This window comes from Podarcis pityusensis, assembly GCF_964106645.2.
Source record: "Podarcis pityusensis genome assembly, chromosome: 2".
NCBI lineage: Eukaryota > Metazoa > Chordata > Lepidosauria > Squamata > Lacertidae > Podarcis > Podarcis pityusensis.
In genome coordinates this window covers 88,339,078-88,357,981 of record NC_138029.1, presented here as the reverse complement: position 1 = coordinate 88,357,981, position 18,904 = coordinate 88,339,078, and the positions used below count along the sequence as shown (strand labels likewise).

The 18,904-nt window shown below is 44.1% G+C and overlaps 2 protein-coding genes across 3 annotated transcripts in view; one reads left to right on the top strand and one right to left on the bottom strand.

Moving 5' to 3' along the window:
* Window positions 1-47: 47 nt before the first annotated feature.
* ZXDC (ZXD family zinc finger C) lies at window positions 48-14,622 on the top strand (the record flags this gene model as incomplete). Its single annotated transcript, XM_080996902.1, has 10 exons — window positions 48-1,593; window positions 2,985-3,137; window positions 3,898-3,976; window positions 4,384-4,514; window positions 5,088-5,258; window positions 6,301-6,986; window positions 7,817-7,901; window positions 9,659-9,813; window positions 11,199-11,300; window positions 11,622-14,622. The coding sequence occupies 10 exons, from the start codon at window positions 48-50 to the stop codon at window positions 11,706-11,708; spliced, it is 3,195 nt and encodes a 1,064-aa protein (XP_080853028.1). The 3' UTR covers window positions 11,709-14,622.
* Window positions 14,623-14,823: 201 nt separating this feature from the next.
* CFAP100 (cilia and flagella associated protein 100) overlaps window positions 14,824-18,904 on the bottom strand; it is a 28,978-nt gene continuing 24,897 nt past the window's right edge. For both annotated transcript variants that reach the window (XM_080996922.1, XM_080996921.1), the window contains 3 exons: window positions 18,516-18,718; window positions 17,280-17,373; window positions 14,824-15,151 (listed from right to left, as the gene is read on the bottom strand). In XM_080996922.1, the coding sequence (XP_080853048.1) occupies window positions 15,038-15,151; window positions 17,280-17,373; window positions 18,516-18,718 (411 nt within the window). In that variant the 3' untranslated portion in view covers window positions 14,824-15,037. The remainder of the gene's footprint in view (window positions 15,152-17,279; window positions 17,374-18,515; window positions 18,719-18,904) is intronic.

The following is an 18,904-nucleotide window of genomic DNA, read 5'->3' as shown; positions in this document are numbered from 1 at the left end:
CCACGGGCATCCGGTTGGCCACTGTGAGAACAGGGTGTTAAGACGGGATGGGCCATTGGCCTGATCCAAGACGACTGCTCTTATTTTCGCATCCCCTTTTCCCCGACTTCTCTCCGCTCCGCGAGGCGCACCTTCCTGCGCTATTGCATGCTCCACATAGCAATCCCGTGTCCGGGTTTTCCACCCAGCCGCGTTGGCTCCGGATCCCCTCTCTGAGCTGTTGTCTTTCTCTCTCGCTGAGCGATCCGCATTCCGGGTTTCTCCACCCGCCCCGCCGGCCCCGCCCCGCGGCTCCGGTTTCAGCCGCTGCTACAGGGACCCCCAAGATGGAAACGCAGGGGCTGCCTGCCGCCGTGGAGGCGGCCCGGCCCGAGCCTGGCACCCAGCAACATGGCGGCAGCGGCGCCGCGGCCCTTGGAGAGGGGGCTTCTTCCTCAGGGCCCGCCCGCCGACCTCCTCAGCCGCGGGACTCGGGGGCAGGAGCGGCGGCGGGAGCCTGGGGCCTGGACGTGACATTCCCGGTGCTGCTGCTCCTGGAGGGCAAGAAGCCGCCGGAACCGCCTCAGCAGCAGCAACCGCCGCCGCCATTGCCGCCGCCTCCCCCTCTTCCTCCGCCGCCCGCCCCTCAGCAGCCTCCGCAGGGGCCTTCCGCGAGCAGCGCCTTCGCCCTGCCGCCCGCGGGCCCCGGGCAGCCGCACGACAGCGACGCTCTGCTGCTGGTGCTCAACTTGGTGCGGGGCGGAGCCTCCGGAAGCCCCTCGCAGGAACCCGCCGCCGCCACCACGACGACGCAGCCGCCGCCGCCTCCGCGAGAGGAGAAGCCGGGCGACGGCGGGGGGGAAGGTGCACTCGAGGCCGAGGCTCCTGGGCCCGTGGCTGAGGGGAGCGGACAGGCGGCGACGGCGGAGGACGACGACCCCGGCGCCGCCGGCTCCTCGTTCTCGGGCACGCTCACCATCAACAACCAGAGCCTGCTGGTGCGCTTCGAGAACGGGCTGCTCAGCCTCGGCGGGCCCGCGCAGCCGCCTCCGCCACCCGCGCCGCTCCTTCCTCCTCCTCAGGCGCCGCGCTCCTCAGGCGCTGCCGACGAGGCCTCGGCAGGAGGCCCGCCTCGGACTCCCGCGCCTTACTCTTGCCCCGAGCCCCGCTGCGAAGAGGCCTTCTCCCGCAAGCAGCTGCTGCGACTACACCGCCTGTCCGCGCACGGAGGCGGCGGCGCTGCTTCTGTTACGGCGCAGGATGGCGGAGGAGGAGGAGCGGGAGAAGAAGCGGCGGCGGGGGGCTCCGGGCGGGCGGCGCGGCCCTTCTGCTGCCCGGTCCCCGGCTGCTCTTGGGCCTTCGCCACGGCCTACAAGCTGCGGCGCCACCTGCACTCGCACGACAAGCTGCGGCCTTTCGCCTGCTCGGCGCCCGGCTGCTCGAAGCGCTTCACCACCATCTACAACCTGCGGGCGCACGGCCGGGCCCACGAGCAGGAGGCGACGCACAAGTGCGAGGCGTGCGGGCAGCGCTTCCCCAGCGCCGCCCGCCTCGGCGCTCACCAACGGAGAAGCCACCTGGAGCCCGACCGGCCTTACCGCTGCGAGTATCCAGGTAAGCAGCCGGCAGCTCTCCCTCTAATTATTTTTACAAAGGTCAACAAGTCTCGGCCTTTCGGGCTTGGGTAAGAGCCCCGCCTCAAAATCCGTTTGGACCCCCGGATTGCTGGCTGCATCCATTGCACGTTTAAAGCGCACGAATTCCACCAGAGAATCCTTGGAACCCAGCTTCCAGTTACCAGTTCCAGCACCCTCAACAAACTGCGGTTCCCAGGATTCTTTGGGGAGAAGTCGTGCACTTTAAATGTGCAGTGTGGCTTTGTTTTGCACAGTGGAAAAAGCGGAAGAGAGTTGAATCGCAATCTCAGTACCCACTTGCAGTACTAATCTTTCTAAGAAAAAATACTTTGCCCTGCACTATTCATTAGGTGTTTTCGGCACCTTGTGGGATAGGATAGAATAGAGATAGTGATAAGACCCGAAATTACTCGTTGAGCTTTGCAGGTAAGTGAAGGTTTGAATCCAAGCCAGAACATCCACAATGCTGTAGGGTCATTCCATATCAAATGATTCATATATTTTTTTTAACCTCATGTCATCCAGTTTTCTTAATATTTTGTACACTTTTAAAAAAAATTAAAATGTTAGATATAAACTTAGTTTTGATCATTCAACAAGTGTACAAAATATTAAGAAAATTGGATGAGGTAAAATTTGATCACTTGTTATGGAATGCCTCTGTAGTGGGGTTCAATATAAGTGCACTGTAATATTTAGACTTGTGCATAACTTTCAGCATTCTGTTTGCAAGAGAGAAGCACAGAAGGCAGACATGAAGGCCTTCATCTGTTGTTTGTTTTCTGCATTTGGTACTCTGAGATAATCTACTTTAGATTAGCTATCATGTACATGGTCTCTGTACATTAGAATGCTTACCATGCTGGAATGCTACAATATTAGATGTGGAAAGTAAAGGTTAGTGAAACAACAAGAAAATTTGCACTCCAGTTTAGAAGAAAGGGAAATTGCAGAGTGATGTATAAGAATGGCAGTGTACTAGTGAAAAGGAGATGCAAAAAACTAACTCCAGCTGTGACATTATACTGCAGTACATTGCAGTATTGGAAATAAACTTAGTCCAGAGCAATTTCCCAGAAAGGTCTTCATAGTTTAATGAGGTATCTATCTATCTATCTATCTACCTACCTACCTACTGTTATTTAATGGGGTTGTAGACCACTTTTCAGGCAGTTCCCCCCATAGTACTTGGAAATGATATGTCAACGTAATATACACAGTAAGATACACCATTAAAACAATTTAAATGATATTATTATTACCATGAACTTTTCTAGATCATGGTGGTAATAATATTCTAGTTCATGGTAATACCCAATTGTTTTGTTTTCCACTAAAGCAGAGTTTGGTTCTTCCTTCTTTCTCTAGGTTGTGAGAGGACCTTCATAACAGTGAGTGCATTATTTTCTCATAATCGAATCCACTTCAGGGAACAAGAACTGTTCTCCTGCTCCTTCCCCGGCTGCAACAAGCAGTATGACAAAGCCTGCCGACTGAAAATCCACATGAGAAGTCATACAGGTGTGAAGCTAGGGCATTAGTTAAAGTTGGTTTGTCATTAATAGATAAACTGATTATGTTGAATTGAAATGTGTCCTTGATTCTTAGATGGAGTTGTGGTACTAAGGAATAAACACAGTTTTGTGTGTGGGTTTCCCTCCCCCAGTCTATTTGATTTACTTGAATCCTGGTGTTGTTCTGTGTCCTTGGGTGCACTGCTAGCTTGCTATCTTAAGTAGAAGTTAACTTCTACTTAAATAAAACCAGCAAGCCTGAGCTTAAGTGAGTGGGTGGTGGAAGCAAATAGAACTTAATGTTTAACTGATTTATAAAAGTAAGGCTTCCTTGGATTTGGTAAACTTGAAATAGTATTTTCAGATTTATAGGGAGAGTGTCCTTTAAACAACTGTGCATATTGCTTGCCTGGGGTCAGCAGCATTTTGAGCAATGTAAGCTATATGCATGACTTGCTCTGAATCTTCTGGTGTTAAAGAACCAAAGCTATTTAACTCAAGAGAGGAATCAGGCAGAAGGGTCATTGGATGGGTGAGAATGTTTCTTCTGTTTATTTAAAAATTTATTGAACTGGTTTTAGCTAAGGTTCTCAAAGTAGCTCATAAGCTGCACAAAACAGAACAATTAAATCAATAGTAAACATAAAATTATTAGACATCCAGAATAACATGTGAGAGTGAGCAGTTGGGGGGGGGGGTTATCAGAAATGTTGGGTAATTGCATTCGTTTTTTTTAAAAAAATATTTTTGCTTTTGCTTTCCTCCAGGTGAAAGACCTTTCATCTGTGACTTTGAAGGTTGTGGCTGGTCTTTCACTAGCATGTCCAAGCTATTAAGGCACAAAAGGTAAATTACCTGACTGTACATGGCTGTTTAGAGGTCCTCAAAGAGCTTGCACTTTAAACTTTTTCACTGGGGGAAATAACAAATCGGGAGGGTGCGAAAAGGGAAAGAGATGAATACAAGAAGATAAATAAGCTTTGCTTCCCATGGGAAAGGCATATGCATTTTATCTGGAATATTATTTTTGGTGCTGTTGGGCCCCAGGCATCATGGCCCTTCTGGCTGGGGTTGATCTGAGTTGTTGTCTAAAACAGCTGAAGGGTACCAGATTGTGGAATTCTGGTTTAAGTGTTCCAGGTACAGTATAGCAATATGCACATGTTCAGCTAAAATGATTAGGATCCAACCTATAATCATTGATGCCTGTGCCCTTAGTATTTTATACTGAATTTATTTAATTCTTATTGTAGGAAACATGAAGATGACAGAAGGTTTACATGTTCTGTAGAAGGCTGTGGAAAATCCTTCACAAGAGCCGAACACCTGAAAGGCCATAGTATAACTCATCTTGGCACAAAGCCATTTGAATGTCCAGTAGAAGGTATTATTTGTATATGTGCTCTTGTATGCTTGTGTTTATCTCCTTTGTTCCTAGTCATGCAGAGAGGGTTAAATTAGAGAAGATGGCAGCTGCTCTATGCATCAGGTTTGAATTGTTGCTGAATCATACAATGGGGAGAAAAGCACGTTCATAGCACAGCATGGATAGGAGAAACCCTTTCTTGTTTTCCCCTCCAAAACTACTTTTTAAAAAGGTGTTTTTGGTTTTGTTCTGGCACTTTTGGATGCCCTATACATGCTTGTTTGTGACATTTTAAGTTTTCCACACTAACAGCCTATGTCTGCTGAGAAGTAATTCCCATAGTGGAGCTTATTCTCAAGTACTGTAGTGAGTATAGGATTGCAGTCTAAATGGATTTTCCATATTACATTACTTTGTATTAATAACATTTCCACATTTTTTATGACAGTACATACAAAACAATCATGAGAGATAATTTTGTGGAATGGAATGGGAATCCTGATAATTGCCTTTGGCATCTAAATGAAAAGAGGCTATAAATTAAAAATGTAAATACAGGGACAGTACCTAAACTTTGATATCTTATTTCAGGTTGTTGTGCCAAGTTCTCGGCACGTAGTAGTCTGTATATTCACTCCAAAAAACACCTTCAGGATGTGGACTCACTGAAGACGCGTTGCCCTGTATCCAGCTGTAATAAATTGTTCACTTCCAAGCATAGTATGAAAACACACATGGTCAAGCAACACAATTTTAGTGCAGGTATGACCCGTTGACTGACTGCTTGGCAATAAGTCATAGCTGGTATGTGTTATATCTAAAACATAATATATTTATTTTTGGTATTGAAACATTGGTTATTTTAGAAAGCCCAATAAGTTGTGGTTTCAAATGCTTTTCTCCTAAGTCCTTGTAAATTACAGTGGTACCTCTGGTTACGTACTTAATTCGTTCCGGAGGTCCGTTCTTAACCTGAAACTGTTCTTAACCTGAAGACCACTAACTAATGGGGCCTCCTGCTGCTGCTGCGCCGCCGCGCGATTTCTGTTCTCATCCTGAAGCAAAGTTCTTAACCCGAGGTACTATTTCTGGGTTAGCGGAGTCTGTAACCTGAAGTGTATGTAACCTGAGGTACCACTGTAATTACTATGGGGTGTTGTATCCTTTTAAAAGGAGGGCATTAATTTATAATAGTATTTCCTAACTTACAGCAGGAGCAGTGACTGAGTGATACTGGTGTCAACTTGCGGTTTTCTCAGACATTGATCTCATGCTTTCAGGCACTTTATGATCAATTCCATATAACTAGTGGCTTGTTTGCCACTGAAAATTGCTTCTGTATGATAGAAGCTCTACATGGTTGTGAGAACTGCATGAATTTGTTTCCTATGTGGTTTAGCCAAACTGAGTTGTAAGTAATGGTGCCAGAATCTGGGGAAATGCAGCATGTACCTCTCAGTCTGCATAACATACAGGAAGCTGATTCAAGCCATTCTCATAGTATGTGGCACCCTGACCTTGAACAGCAGCCATGCCACTGTGTGTGCATAAGAGGGAGGCAGGGTTTGAAAATGATCCGAAAAGACAGACTAGAATAGTGACAAGCAGAAATAGGCTCCTAGCTAACATTGGCTTCTGCAAGGTGAGAAGGATGTTGGCTGGAGTGATTTAGACAGCAGGATGTTTGGAGGAATGGCAGGGCAGCCAAGTTAGAAGTAGAGGCAGCAGGTGGCGCTTATTGTTGGCTTTTGATTCCCATGTTCCATGGGCACGGTGGTACTAACATGCTAAATTTTCGTTTCAGATCTCTTAAATCAGATGGAAACTATCGGTTCCCTCACGCCTAGCAGCGAACTTGCCAGTTCAGGACAAAGTGACCTCAGCAATGTAGACCTTGTGTCCCTTTTTTCCAGTGTTTCTGGGAACACCTCTGGAATTTCAACAGACATGGCTCTGATAAACTCTGGAATTCTCACAATAGATGTTGCTTCTGTTGGCTCCACGCTTGGGGGCAATCTTTCCGTTGGTAGCAGTTCTCTTGGTCAGACAGTTGACCCACTGATTTTAGTGGCTAGCAGTGACATTCCACACAGCCTGGACAGCTCTCTTCTGCTGGGAACCACTGCCACAGTTTTACAGCAAAGCACTTTAAATTTGGATGATGTACAGACTGTGAATGCAGAAGCCTTAGGCTCCCTAGCATCGTTGTCCACAAGGAGTTCCAGTCAAGACCTGCATGGTTTGACTTCCAGTAATAACCTGTCAGTAGACGCAGCCACTTTAACCCCTTCAAGCAGCCTTGGTGGAAATAATGCATCTGAATTACTGGCTCCAAGTAAAGCAGAGCAAACTTTACTTCCTAACCTGGATGTTGTGGGACAGCAAGAAGGCAGTAAAGTGGTGACTCAGTTTGTGTTCTCCAACCCTCCAGGAAGTTACAGTGCACAGAAAGAAACTGATCTGAGCACGGTGACTGGCAGCTCCTTTCTGGTATGCAGTAGCTCTCAATAACTGTAGTTTTCATTAGTGTCTTAGCTTTGAGGATATTATATTGCCGTATATGAGCCATCCTTTCTACCAGATCAAATGGGTTTGTGGAATGTCTGCCACGAACGAAGTCGTCGTATATTTTGTACAACGTAAGTGGTATAAGTTGCGGTTGCCTGTGAAAGTATTAAACCCAGTTACACATTCTACATCACATTTGGAGGAAAGTTTGCTTTTTGTTTTCCCAGCTGGAGCTTAGTGCTATTAACCTCTCTTCCCAAGTTGTTGTAAGTACTCAAAAATGAGTGATGGTTGACTTTGGAACTGACTAAATAAAAAGGAGTGCCCTGTTCGCTGCTTATAGAACAAGGAAAATGGACTGCAATATCTTGAAGAGTTCCTTCTCTTCTGATCCTTGTATTATTATTATTATTATTATTATTATTATTATTATTATTATCCCACACGCAGCTAAAATAGGGTTTCTGACTGGTAGTTGAATTAAACGTGTGTTAGTTTGAGGAAGACAGAGGACCATAGTCTTGAGCTACATTTCCAAAACGTGTTTCAGTGGTAGTCTTTTTAATACAGTACTTCCAATCCCCTGCGAGTCAGATAAATGGGTGACCTCAATATTGAATTTCCCTATGCTTGCATCACTATCCCATTAAACTGTTAAGCTGATTAGCATAGAAAAAGTTCAGACCATGCAGGGAGACTTCTAGGGATCTATTCAGTGATGTTTGGAAAAGCATATTGTCTAAAATGTGAACCTAATAATCCTAAGAATCCTGTTGTATTGGTGACATGCATAAACCTTCTTCTCTCATTAGGAGAGTGGTGGGTCTGCAAGAACAGATTATCGAGCCATTCAGCTTGCCAAGAAAAGAAAACAGAAAGAAAATGGGAATGACATAGGTGAGTATATAATTGTTCCAGTACAGGATGCAATTTACCAAGTAAAATTGTTTTGAAGACTTGTGTGTGTGCCTGGTACAAGCCATCATAGATTACTAAGGTAGTATCATGGTTCGTTTGGGGCTATTCGGGTGAATAGAGCCTCACTTCTTAGAAGACTTGCTCAAATTGGGGTAATTTTGCTATGTTCTAGTAGTGGGTATTCTCTATCATCCTCTACAGATGATAGAACACTGTTCAATGAAATATTGCTTAATGAAGCTGTTTCCCTGTTTCTTAAATGTTTACTTTTGTATGAAATGGTAATTGTAAAATACCCTTATCACCCAATTCTAACCATGTTTACTAATCCTTCCTCGGGCATGTACATATTGATTATATCTGTTCTGACCTTGATGCTGTATGTGAAGCAGTTTCTTTGTCTAGAACACATAGTGGTCCAGTTTTGTTGGATTGGTTTTTTCAGTTATTGTGACTTAAGGATGTAAACATGGTGTTCAGAGAAATTTGGTCAACCTCTTGTGTGCTCGTCCATGCTGTTCATTAGTACCGTATTTTTCGCCCCATAGGACGCACCGCCCTATAGGACGCACCTAGTTTTTTTTTGGGGGGGGGGGAATAAAGAAAAAAAATTTATTCCCCCCCCCCCAGGCACGGGGCTGGCGCGGGGGAAGCCCGAGCTTCCCCCGACCCCAGCCCCCAGAAGAGCCTGCTATCCGCAAGCCTAGGGAGCCGCACCGGTCTACCCAGGCTTGCGGACAGCTGTGCGAAGCCCGGGCACGCTGAGGCTTCCTAATGCGGGCAGCTCTGCGCGACCCTCCGGAGGCCGGCGCGGCTTGGTGCCGGGCTCCGGAGTGATGCACAGAGCTGCACGGAGCCCGGGAGGGCAGGTAGCTCTGCGCGACCCTCCGGAGGCCGGCGCGGCTTCGCTCCGGGCTCCGGAGGGTTGCGCAGAGCTTCCTGAAGCCTGGAGAGCGAGAGCCTCTCGCTCTCCAGGCTTCAGCGAAAGCCTGTATTCGCCCCATAGGACGCACCCACATTTCCCCTTCATTTTTGGAGGGGAAAAAGTGCGTCCTATAGGGCGAAAAATACGGTAATTATATTTGGAGAAGTGAAGTAACTGGGTTGGTCTAGGAGGTAGAAACTGAGATATGAAAGCTAGGAGCTAAATGGCACCTTAAACCTAGGTTATAGGCACTAGAACGGAATGTCTAGGCACACTTTTTATAACAAGAATACAAAGCTGAAAAAGAAAGAACTGCAGCTAAAATACTATGTTCATTTTTCACATGATCTAGTTCTTTCCTTGCCCACCTCCCTAATATTCTTACGAGGGTCTCTTCTCCAGTCTCCAGAGAGTAGCTGGAAGTGGGGAGGCAGAAAAAAGTCCTCCTTTCCTTCCACTCTGCAATTTTAATCTTAAATCTTGGGTGCAGTGCTGCACCCAGAGCTCAAAAACTGCTTGCACTAATGAAATTCCCTGTCGCAAAATGCACCCAGAACAATGGGAGTTTTGAATACTGCTATGAGGTGCAGGATTCTGTAAGCTGAGTTTTACTAATGGGATATCAGGATTCAGCTCCATGGTTTTTATATGCCATGTGTAGTATTACCTACTAACTAATTACCTACTTTCTTTGGTGAAAAGCATATATTGTTATATTAAAAGCTTTTTTGAAATAGATTATTTAGAAGTACATATGTTCAATTCCTTGGAACATGACTTTGTATTACACACGTCAATTACTTTATTTCAGGAAGCCCTAACTCTGGCATAAGAAAAGGCAAAAGTGATAAAGTTAGTTCTTCTAACCATGGGAATCGGTCATGCAATAGTGTTTTGCCAAATGGAAGCCTAACAGTAAGAGATTCTTCAGCTGGCACACAGTTTGTTCAAATCCAGCTACTTCAGGTAAGAATTCACTGCCTGACTTTATTTACACACTTCATTTTTAAATTATGTATTTAGAAATGTACACCCTACATCTACTTTTACGCAACTGGTAAGTGGTTCTTGGTGTGCATGATGATCCATTATATAGTTCAGATGCAACATCCCTGGAGGGCATTTAGAAATTAACTTGCAAACTATCCTGACTTGTTTTTAGGAGGTAATTTAATTATTGTTTGATTTTATACCAATGTTATATATTTGATGTTAGCTGCCCTGAGCCCAGTCTTGACCAGGGAAGGCGGGATACAAATAAACGTTTATTATTATTATTATTATTATTATTATTATTATTATTTATTATACTCAACCTTTCAGCTCTCTTCTCTACCCATCACATGATAACCCCTTTCCTCGCTTGTTTACTGAAAATGAAAACTGTTGAAATATATATGTGAAATGAATTGGGAATATGTTAAAACAAAACAGTAAATGGACAGCAACACATTCAAACAAACAGTTGGTGGTGAAGTCAGGGTGGCAGGGGGAAGATGAGCTGGTATACAGTAGACTGGCATGTCCCAGGTGAAGTGACCCCTTTGTCTAAAATAAGTGTAACCAATTTGCAAATGGTGATGAATAAAAACAGGTTTGATGTGCTCTGGAGGGTTGGGCCCTTTGGAACAGCATAGGAAGTGGTGGTGTAGGGAGGAGGAGGTACCTGAAGATTCCCTTCATTCTTGTTCTGCTGTCTGAAAGCTCCACTGGGTCAGAAAGCCTTCCTTTAGCAAAGGGATACCGTTTAGATCAGTACATGGATGTATAAAGTACTCTCTTGTTTTTGCATTTAGTATATGCAGAGGATGGTGTCCATGGAAGAATAAGTTAGATGAACATTGCCTTTTAATAACTGTCTGCTTATAGTGAATAAAGTAACTAAGTACAGTGGTATCTTGGAAGTAGAATGGAATCCATTTTGGAAATCTGTTTGACTTCCAAAACGTCCAGAAACCAAGTTGCGACTTCCAATTGGTTGCAGGAAGCTCCTGCAGTCAATTGGAAGCCATGGAAGCTACATCAGATGTTCAGGTTCCAAAGAACATTTATAAACGGGAACACTCTCTTCCGAGTTTGCGCTGTTCGGAAGCCAAACCATTTGAGTCGCAAGGCGTTCGTCAACCAAGGTATGACTGTAAATAGTTTCCAGTCCATAATTGGGTGGCAGCATGATTTATATATTTCATAGAAATGATTAAGATTTCTACTTTCAGGATGGAGAGCCTTAAAAATGCATAGCTAATTAGACATGTTGCCACTTCCAAATGTTTCCATGTGTTTATAGCAGATTAGGTTGCCATTGGGATTTTTCTGTGATTAGAAACTGATCTTGTCTCCTTTATCTTTAGGATGATTCCCCAGGAGAGGGAGATTTGCCATTTCAGCTCAGTTCTCAGTCGTCTTCTTCACATTCTCAGCTGACAGTAGACTTGCCTGTTCATATCCTTCAGGTACAACCCCTTTTGTGTTTTAAAATTGGACAGCAACACAAATTCCAGTTGCCCTGCGTGATACAAATGGACAGCTACTATAAGTTTTTAAAAGATGCCTTTTCTGTATGCTTTTTTTTGCTTGTTTAAAATTTGATGGATAAATGGTAAACGACCAAAAGCTGACTGTAGAAGAGTATGATTTTTTAAAATCATCCAGTGTGTGTGATCTTCCCAGAGATGGAATTTGGAAGCTTATTAAATCAGCCATATATATCTGTGAAACCTGGAAATTGGAATGCCTATGTCACTGTGAATTTTTTTTATTCTGCTTTTGTACAGGAGCCACACAACTCTACCGAAGAGGATGCCAGTTCTGATAATTCTCAGTTTACAGGAAGCACCATTAACCTACAAGACCTTGAATGATTGTGCTGCGGACAGAAACATTCAAGTACAGCATCTTGAGAAATAGAAGCTTGTTCCTACTTCTGAAGGAAAAAAATAGGAGTGGGCACACATCAGTGCTACTTCGTGGCTTGCTTGATGGTTATCGTGCAATGGAAACCTGTTCAGTAAATTTTATTTGATAAGGCTTTGGAGATCTTGGTATGTTCTGTCTTGTGGTCAGAAAAATGTGATAATGGAAGCATTATTTAGATTATGCAGTGGATGTTTTGAAACCCTGTCTTAGAATGGACATGCTGTGATTGTACTCCATACTGTTGTCTTCAAGGACAGTGCTGCAATATCAACAGTTACACTTGGCAGTGTAAAACCCATACACATAATTAGTGCCCCTAGTTGCATATTGGACTTGAGTGGAGGAAGAGCCGTTAAGGCCACTGAAGTGTTTATTCTCTGATAGCATTGAATACAATTTTAAGGAAATAATTGCAGAATGATAATACAGTTCTTGGGGGGGGGGGGTAGCAGAAGTTGAACCTTGTTGTTCCTTGCTCCTTCCATCCCTGATATGGTGCAGTATACACTTTCTACCTTTTAGGAGGCTGCCTAGCAGATGCTAATTCTTACCCCTTGAATATGTTTACAGTAATACAAAACAGTATTGCCAATTCCTGTGAAGTTGCCATTTTCAGTATGTATAGCCCAGTCCCATGCTTGTTTTCTTGGAAATATATTTATTCCCAAGTTAATGTGCATAGGATTGCATTCTTGGTCCATGTGCCATTTACACAGACTATATACTTGAGCAAAGAGCTTCCAGCTAGTGTCATAGGATTTGAGATGCAGGTGAGTTACTGACCCAGAAGGAAAGTGCATATTTAATTTAAATAGGAACCTGCCTTTTTTACTTTAGTTGATAGGAAAACAGTTCTGTAGACTTTTAAAAAGCAAATGTCAAGATTTCAGTTGAGCATAGGATATAAGAACTTGGTGTTCAACAACAAACATCAAGGCTGGAATTTTAAACATACTTTTTCCATGATGTGCCACAAGGATGTAAAATTATATATATGTATCTATATATAGGACTTTGTTAAAAAGCAGCGTGTGTATGTATGAATTTTTAATCCTGCAGTGTGAGCGTGCATATGCAGTTCTATTTTTTACAAAGTATGATATCCTGCAGATGAACACATGTGATCTGACCTTGTGTATATTTATTTGAAGTCATGGAATGCACTAATAAGAGGGTAGCTAGCTGAAAAGCATGAGTGGTGGTGGTAAGAAACAGAGTTCCCCAGACTGGACCCTTCTCCAGACCCATATGCCTCTGAAGCTCATGCACATTTTGGAATGGACTAATTCTGCAGCCACCCAGACTTACCTGGCAACAATGGCAATGAGGTGAGCTGGTCCAAGGGCCTCTGATGGTAGCATTCTGGATACCGGGATTTCTGTCACCCTTTCAGAAGATTTTCCTGGTACATCCCTAATGCCTGGGGATGTGTTGCTTGGACCTATTCTTACTCCATAGCATGTAATCGAGAGCACAACTTGACTAGAATGGCCCTGGAAATGATTTTCTGCTATTATTGGACCATGCATCGCTTCTTCAATAAGCTCATTCCAAATTAAGATTGGGAGGGGGCTTGCCCATAAGTAATTAGAAATGTACTGATTCCTGTGCCTTTTTACTTACTTTCCCTGAAATTGTAAAGGCATTTTTATACTGATTATACATCATTTCAGATTTAATTTATGGGTATTTTAAAAAAATTCTTAACTATAAGAACTATAGTTAATTTTTGCTTCCTTTAGATCAGGATGGGGAACCATGGGGCCAAAATACTGCCCTGCCTGCCTGCCTCTTTCTCTGGCCCTTGGGACTGGCTCTAGGCCACATTCCTCACCACCCCTCCTTGAGTCTTTGCATGGCTGGAATGTATTCTTGAATTCTGACAATGCCTCTTGCTTTCCTGGGTGGATGATCGAGAGGAGCAGGCTGTATTCAGCTAAGTTTTACTCCAAGAAGCAGCACTGACATTAATAACCTTAAGTCACGTCATGTCTATTAATTTCAGTGAATCTGCTATGAGTACTTATAGTGTGTGGAAACTGGCTTACTGTACAAAGGTGAAATGAATATTCATTCCCCCACCCACTTCTGCCTCTGATTCCACTCATGGCTGGCAGGTGGCGCTTAGCAGCTTGCCCAGAAGAGACTATGGTTTTCCACCACTGCCTTAGATGAACCGAGTGAAGTAACTGCTAACTCATTCAACCTTTTTTTTATATCACTAAAGTTCAGTTTAAGAGAAACTAAAACTCTGAGTGGTCTGCAGATGTATGACTTTGCTTAAGAGAGTGTTGGAGGCTTGCACCCCCCCCCCCCATAAAAGTCACCTCAAATTCTTTATTCTGTGGGGTTGGTTCATACACTTCATTTTGGCAGTGATCCTCAGAGGTAACTTGGGCTGCTCTGTGATGAGGCCTTTTCATCTCCTGTTCTTTCTACTCCCTCACCCCTTTCTTGAACAAGAAGACTTCCTCTACAGCTTTTTACATAGAGTGCCTGGTAAGCAGTTACCTTTGATGCAGGGAGGGTGGGGACAGCACACCCATTCACTTACTGCTGAAAGGATCACAGCCTAGGTAAGAGTATGAACTGGGCCCATCAAAACGTGGTGCTTCTGTTTTTCAGAGTTATGAATAAGTCACATGTGGGTTGTTTTTTTCCTGAGACTTGTAAACATGTCTACTTTTTAAAAATCATTTACTTGGCTTTGTAAATTCCTAAAATGGAATTTGTAGTAAACATTGAAGGGTAAGGGCTTAAAGGTCAACATCAGATTTATTCTGCCTAAGTCCATTGCTGGCAGTGGACATCTAAAGAACTGGTGAGACAAAGAGACTAATAAAAAAAACCTAATGTCCAGTTTCTCCATTTCAGTTGTTTTTTGTTGTTTCCAATCAGGATGTTGCTTAACCGCAAGAGAAGGAAAGTTGTAAACACCTTTCTAATTTGGGAGCCTTGAAATCTCTGAATAGCAGAAATCCTTTCATTTTTGTATCTCCAGGACTCAAGACTGAAATCAAAGCATTGGACTGCTTGCTCTTGCTAACCATGGTGGCCTGCTGGATTTTAAAAAAGCAGTTTTATTTACAAAAAGGCAAAACTGAATTGTCCAACTAAAAGCAGTGTATAAGCTGACTTGTAGTCTGTCCTGGATTACTGGGGGCTGTACATGTAACCAGAATGAGGAAATGGGATGAAAGTAGTGAACAAATTATTGATAAAGTGTACTAACTACCAAAACATTTCTCCACCATTTCTTACACTTTCAGGGCTGTTAAGTAAAGTAGTAGAGTAGCTCTTCCTTTTCCTTGTCTATGAGTCCTTGATCCTCATCTTCCTTCTCTTTGTAGGCAGGAGGCTCAGACCGGAATACCAACCTTCTGCCAGACTAAAAGACACAATAAAGACAGGCATCAGAAGAACTCTTAGTAATTTTCATGTGTGGTGTGCAAATGGCGATATTTAAAACTACCAAAACTATAAGCTCTAAGTGTACTTAAAAAAAAAAAAAAAAACATTTAAAAAGTACATCTGCAAAAGCAGAGCCAACTGCAGTATTTGCTTTTTTTTGCAGAAGAAACCATCACCAGTGTGGTTTCTTCCTATGGTTCTCTGCAAGAGCAGGAACAAAAGGGCTAACACATGTAGCAGCTCTAGAAAGGATGCACAGCTGTACCTTTATCCTTGGGGTGGCTAACCTGTGGCCCTGAAAATGTTGGTGGATTCCCAACTCCTACCAGCTCTAGCTAGTTTGATGAACGGGCAGGGATGATGTGAGTTGGAGTCCAGCAACATCTGCAGAACGTCTTCTACGTTCCCCTCTCCCAGAGTATGTGGTGCTACTGCCTCCTAACAACCCAATAACCCTCTATAGATGGTTCATTATCCTGTTAGTACTTTGCTGCAAATTAAGATGCTGCTATTCTTGAGTGCACCTGTTTTAGGAGGCGTGCAAAAGGGAGGAGGAGGTCTGGCACTAACATAGTGCTATCAGAAGTTATCTTTGAGGTGGCAACTCTTGCAAGATAGAGTTGACAAAATTGTCCTCGTGCTACAACTACATCTTTTGTAACGGAAAGCACACTCAACAACAAGCAAAGGGCAGATAGGAACTCGGAGCACCACGGTGGGTTCTTTGAGTTTGTTGCTGCCATAATGGCACCATTCAGCCATATGCCCAAGCTGGTTTGGCACTACCCCACCTTACAGCCATGGTTTATTGGGGGAGGGAAGGGGTGCCAAATCAGCGTGTCCAACTTTGCATTCCTATTACTCTGGCTCAAGAGGCAGCTTCTCATGAAAGCGCCTTACAAACTACAACAGCAGATGGAAAGTGAAAGGTGAGACTGCTCTAAGTGGATGTGATAAGCTCCTGCTTTTTTCAACCTCAAAGATCCTACTGTTCTTAAAACCGCACAGGGTTTTCAACTAGCACATCACAGGGTGATCCAGTGAGCATTGTATACTTGGACTTCTGGAGTTTTCAACAAAGCCCCTCAAAAGCTCCTGTGTAAGCTCAGCAGTAGTGGCATAAGATGATAGGTCTCTAAAGGATTAATAACTGATAAAGGAGCAGGCAGCAGAGAGAAGCTATAAGTTCACAGCAGGTTCCCACAGACATTTTTGCAGCATAGGACTCAGTAAATGGCTGAGGTGCTAAGAGAAGATAACCTGTCTGCTACCAGGTGCTTAAAAAACAACTGGAGGGAGGACAAACATTTGGTCACCTTATAAAAACACTAAGATCAGTCAATCAGCTGTTCCCAGAACATTTCTATGAAATTCACCCCTTTTTTTCTTATTCGTTCCCAAATTGCTAAAAATAGCTTTGCCTGGTCAGCACAGCTCATTCTGCATTACAAAGTAAAATATATAACACCCAGTCAAGCAGATTTCTCTTGTTCATCTAGTAATCTTCGCAACTATGGGAGCTCTGAATATGGAGGCAGAGCACAGCCATATAATTGTAGAGTTGGCAGGGACCCAAGGGTCATCTAGTCCAACCCCTTGCAATGCAGGAATCTCATTTGGCTCGGGCTCCACCTACTGTCCTCCACCTGCTCTCACCACCATTGCTGCTTGAGTCCATCCCAGGCATGGGCAACTGAAATCTCTGTATTTTACAAGCTTGAAAGGAAGTGGGATAGCCCAGAGCAGAGATGTCCGAGGGCCTTCTCGGGCTGTTCCACTACCCTGTGCAACAACCCACGCTTTTCTCAGCAAGCTTAAAGAAAACTTGTTGAATTGCTGAGTGCTCGACCTCTTAGTAAGGTTAAGTGCACTTGTAGCAAGTGAAGCTGCCCCTCAAGAAGTTTCTTTGGGCAAACATCCCTTGTTCTTCCAAGCAATGGGCATATGTAGGCAGTGTTTCAGTAAAAGCCCTGTCCTTTTTATAGCCACCGCTTAGTGGACCTGGGCTTACAGAAGGACACTGAGCAAAAAGGTTTGTGTGTCGGCTGCAATTCTGAAATCTAGGAAGTGCACAAGGACCATTTGTCTGGAATTGCTGGATTTACCTTTCTCTTAACATCAGCTTGTGCTCTTGCCAGCGCACGCTGCAGCCTCTCTTCCTGTAATAGCCTCTGCTGCCTTATCTTTTCTTCTCTCATCCTGGCAAAATAAATGAAACAGATTAAGGGCTAGAAGTGCACGTCATGTAAGCCAACTTTATCTAATTAGATTTCTATTAAGTTGAATTAGCACAAGGAGTGGGACTCGGGCGTTTCCATGCCATGTGCTTCCATGTACACACAAAAACAGGGCCACAAATGGGGTGAATTTTTTTCTCTGTGCCTTAATTTTATTTCTCAGGTTGCATTTTTGAATAAATTGGTGCAATTAATCAACTGATTTAGTTTTAAGTATGTTTAAACAGTAGGACTGACAAGCAACTAACAGTATTTGGCAGGCCTTGCCTCCTTTGCAGAGACAGCACAGGTTCCATCACAGGTCAAGTTTTCTATATGTTCTCACTTGGACTAGAGACAATAAGGCAGTATGGTGCCTGCAGGTGCCAGGGTGCTCACTAGTACCTGCAATAGCATCCGTGAATGGTACCCAGGAAACATGCCCTCGTAAATCCACAATGCAGAAGACGGAAGGTGTGCTCTTCCTGCTCAGATCTTATTTGCATTGGCTCAGTTTCTCCTACATTGAATGCACCTCCTTAAACATGCCCATCTTTATTGCGAGAAGTGAAGCTACAGGGAGCCATGCAGAGGGCCTTCCCGGGAGTGGCGCCCGCCATATGGAATGCCCTTTCATCAGATGTCAAGGAGATGAGTAACTAAAAAACCTTTAGAAGACAACTGAAGGCAGCCCTGTACAGGATAGTATTTTAATATTTCATGTTTTCTTATGTTTTTATATTTGTTGGAAGCCGCTCAGAGTGGCTGGGTCAATAATAATAATAATTAATAATAATAATAATAATAATAATAATAATAATACCACCATCATCTATGCTCCTGTTCAGAACAAAGAACAAAGAGCTCTCTCTTGAGCGAGCATGGTGATGAGGTGCCCTTTTCCCCTTGGTAGTGATGGTGCTGTCTCTCTTCTTTAAATAATAATAATAATAATAATAATAATAATAATTTATTAAACCCCGCCCATCTGGCTGGGTTTCCCCAGCTGTTTTGTATTATGCCTTGGCAGCCATTTTGTGACTGGTGCCCACAGGACTTTCCTCCCCCAACCTCCAAATGTGCCCTCTGCCCCTTCCCCAAAGAAGTGGGCAGCCCCCGTCAGACCTCATCCTTCGCTCCTTCTCCTTGGCCTTCTCGGCTTGTTCTATCTTGGCTGGAGGGATCCTCTCCAGGCACTCCAGTAAGTCGTCCAGCTGGTGCTCAATCACAGTCAGCATCTGCAGGGTTCCCAGGTTTGCCTCGTTTTCCCCAATGCAGCGCCGGTAGACTTCCAGCACCTTTCGGTGCAAGCTCACCAACATTTTGTCCTGCGGGCAGGAGTCAGTATTAACCTCCACGAACCTGGGACTGGAACTACCACATTCCTTCGGAATAACACTTCCAGTATTATTCCCCACCCTCCACCAGAGAAAAAGGGGTCAAGCTCCCGTCAGCGACAATCTCCAGGCACCTGTTATCTGTTCTTCTCCTAGCCAAGGTTGTTCAGTCATCGA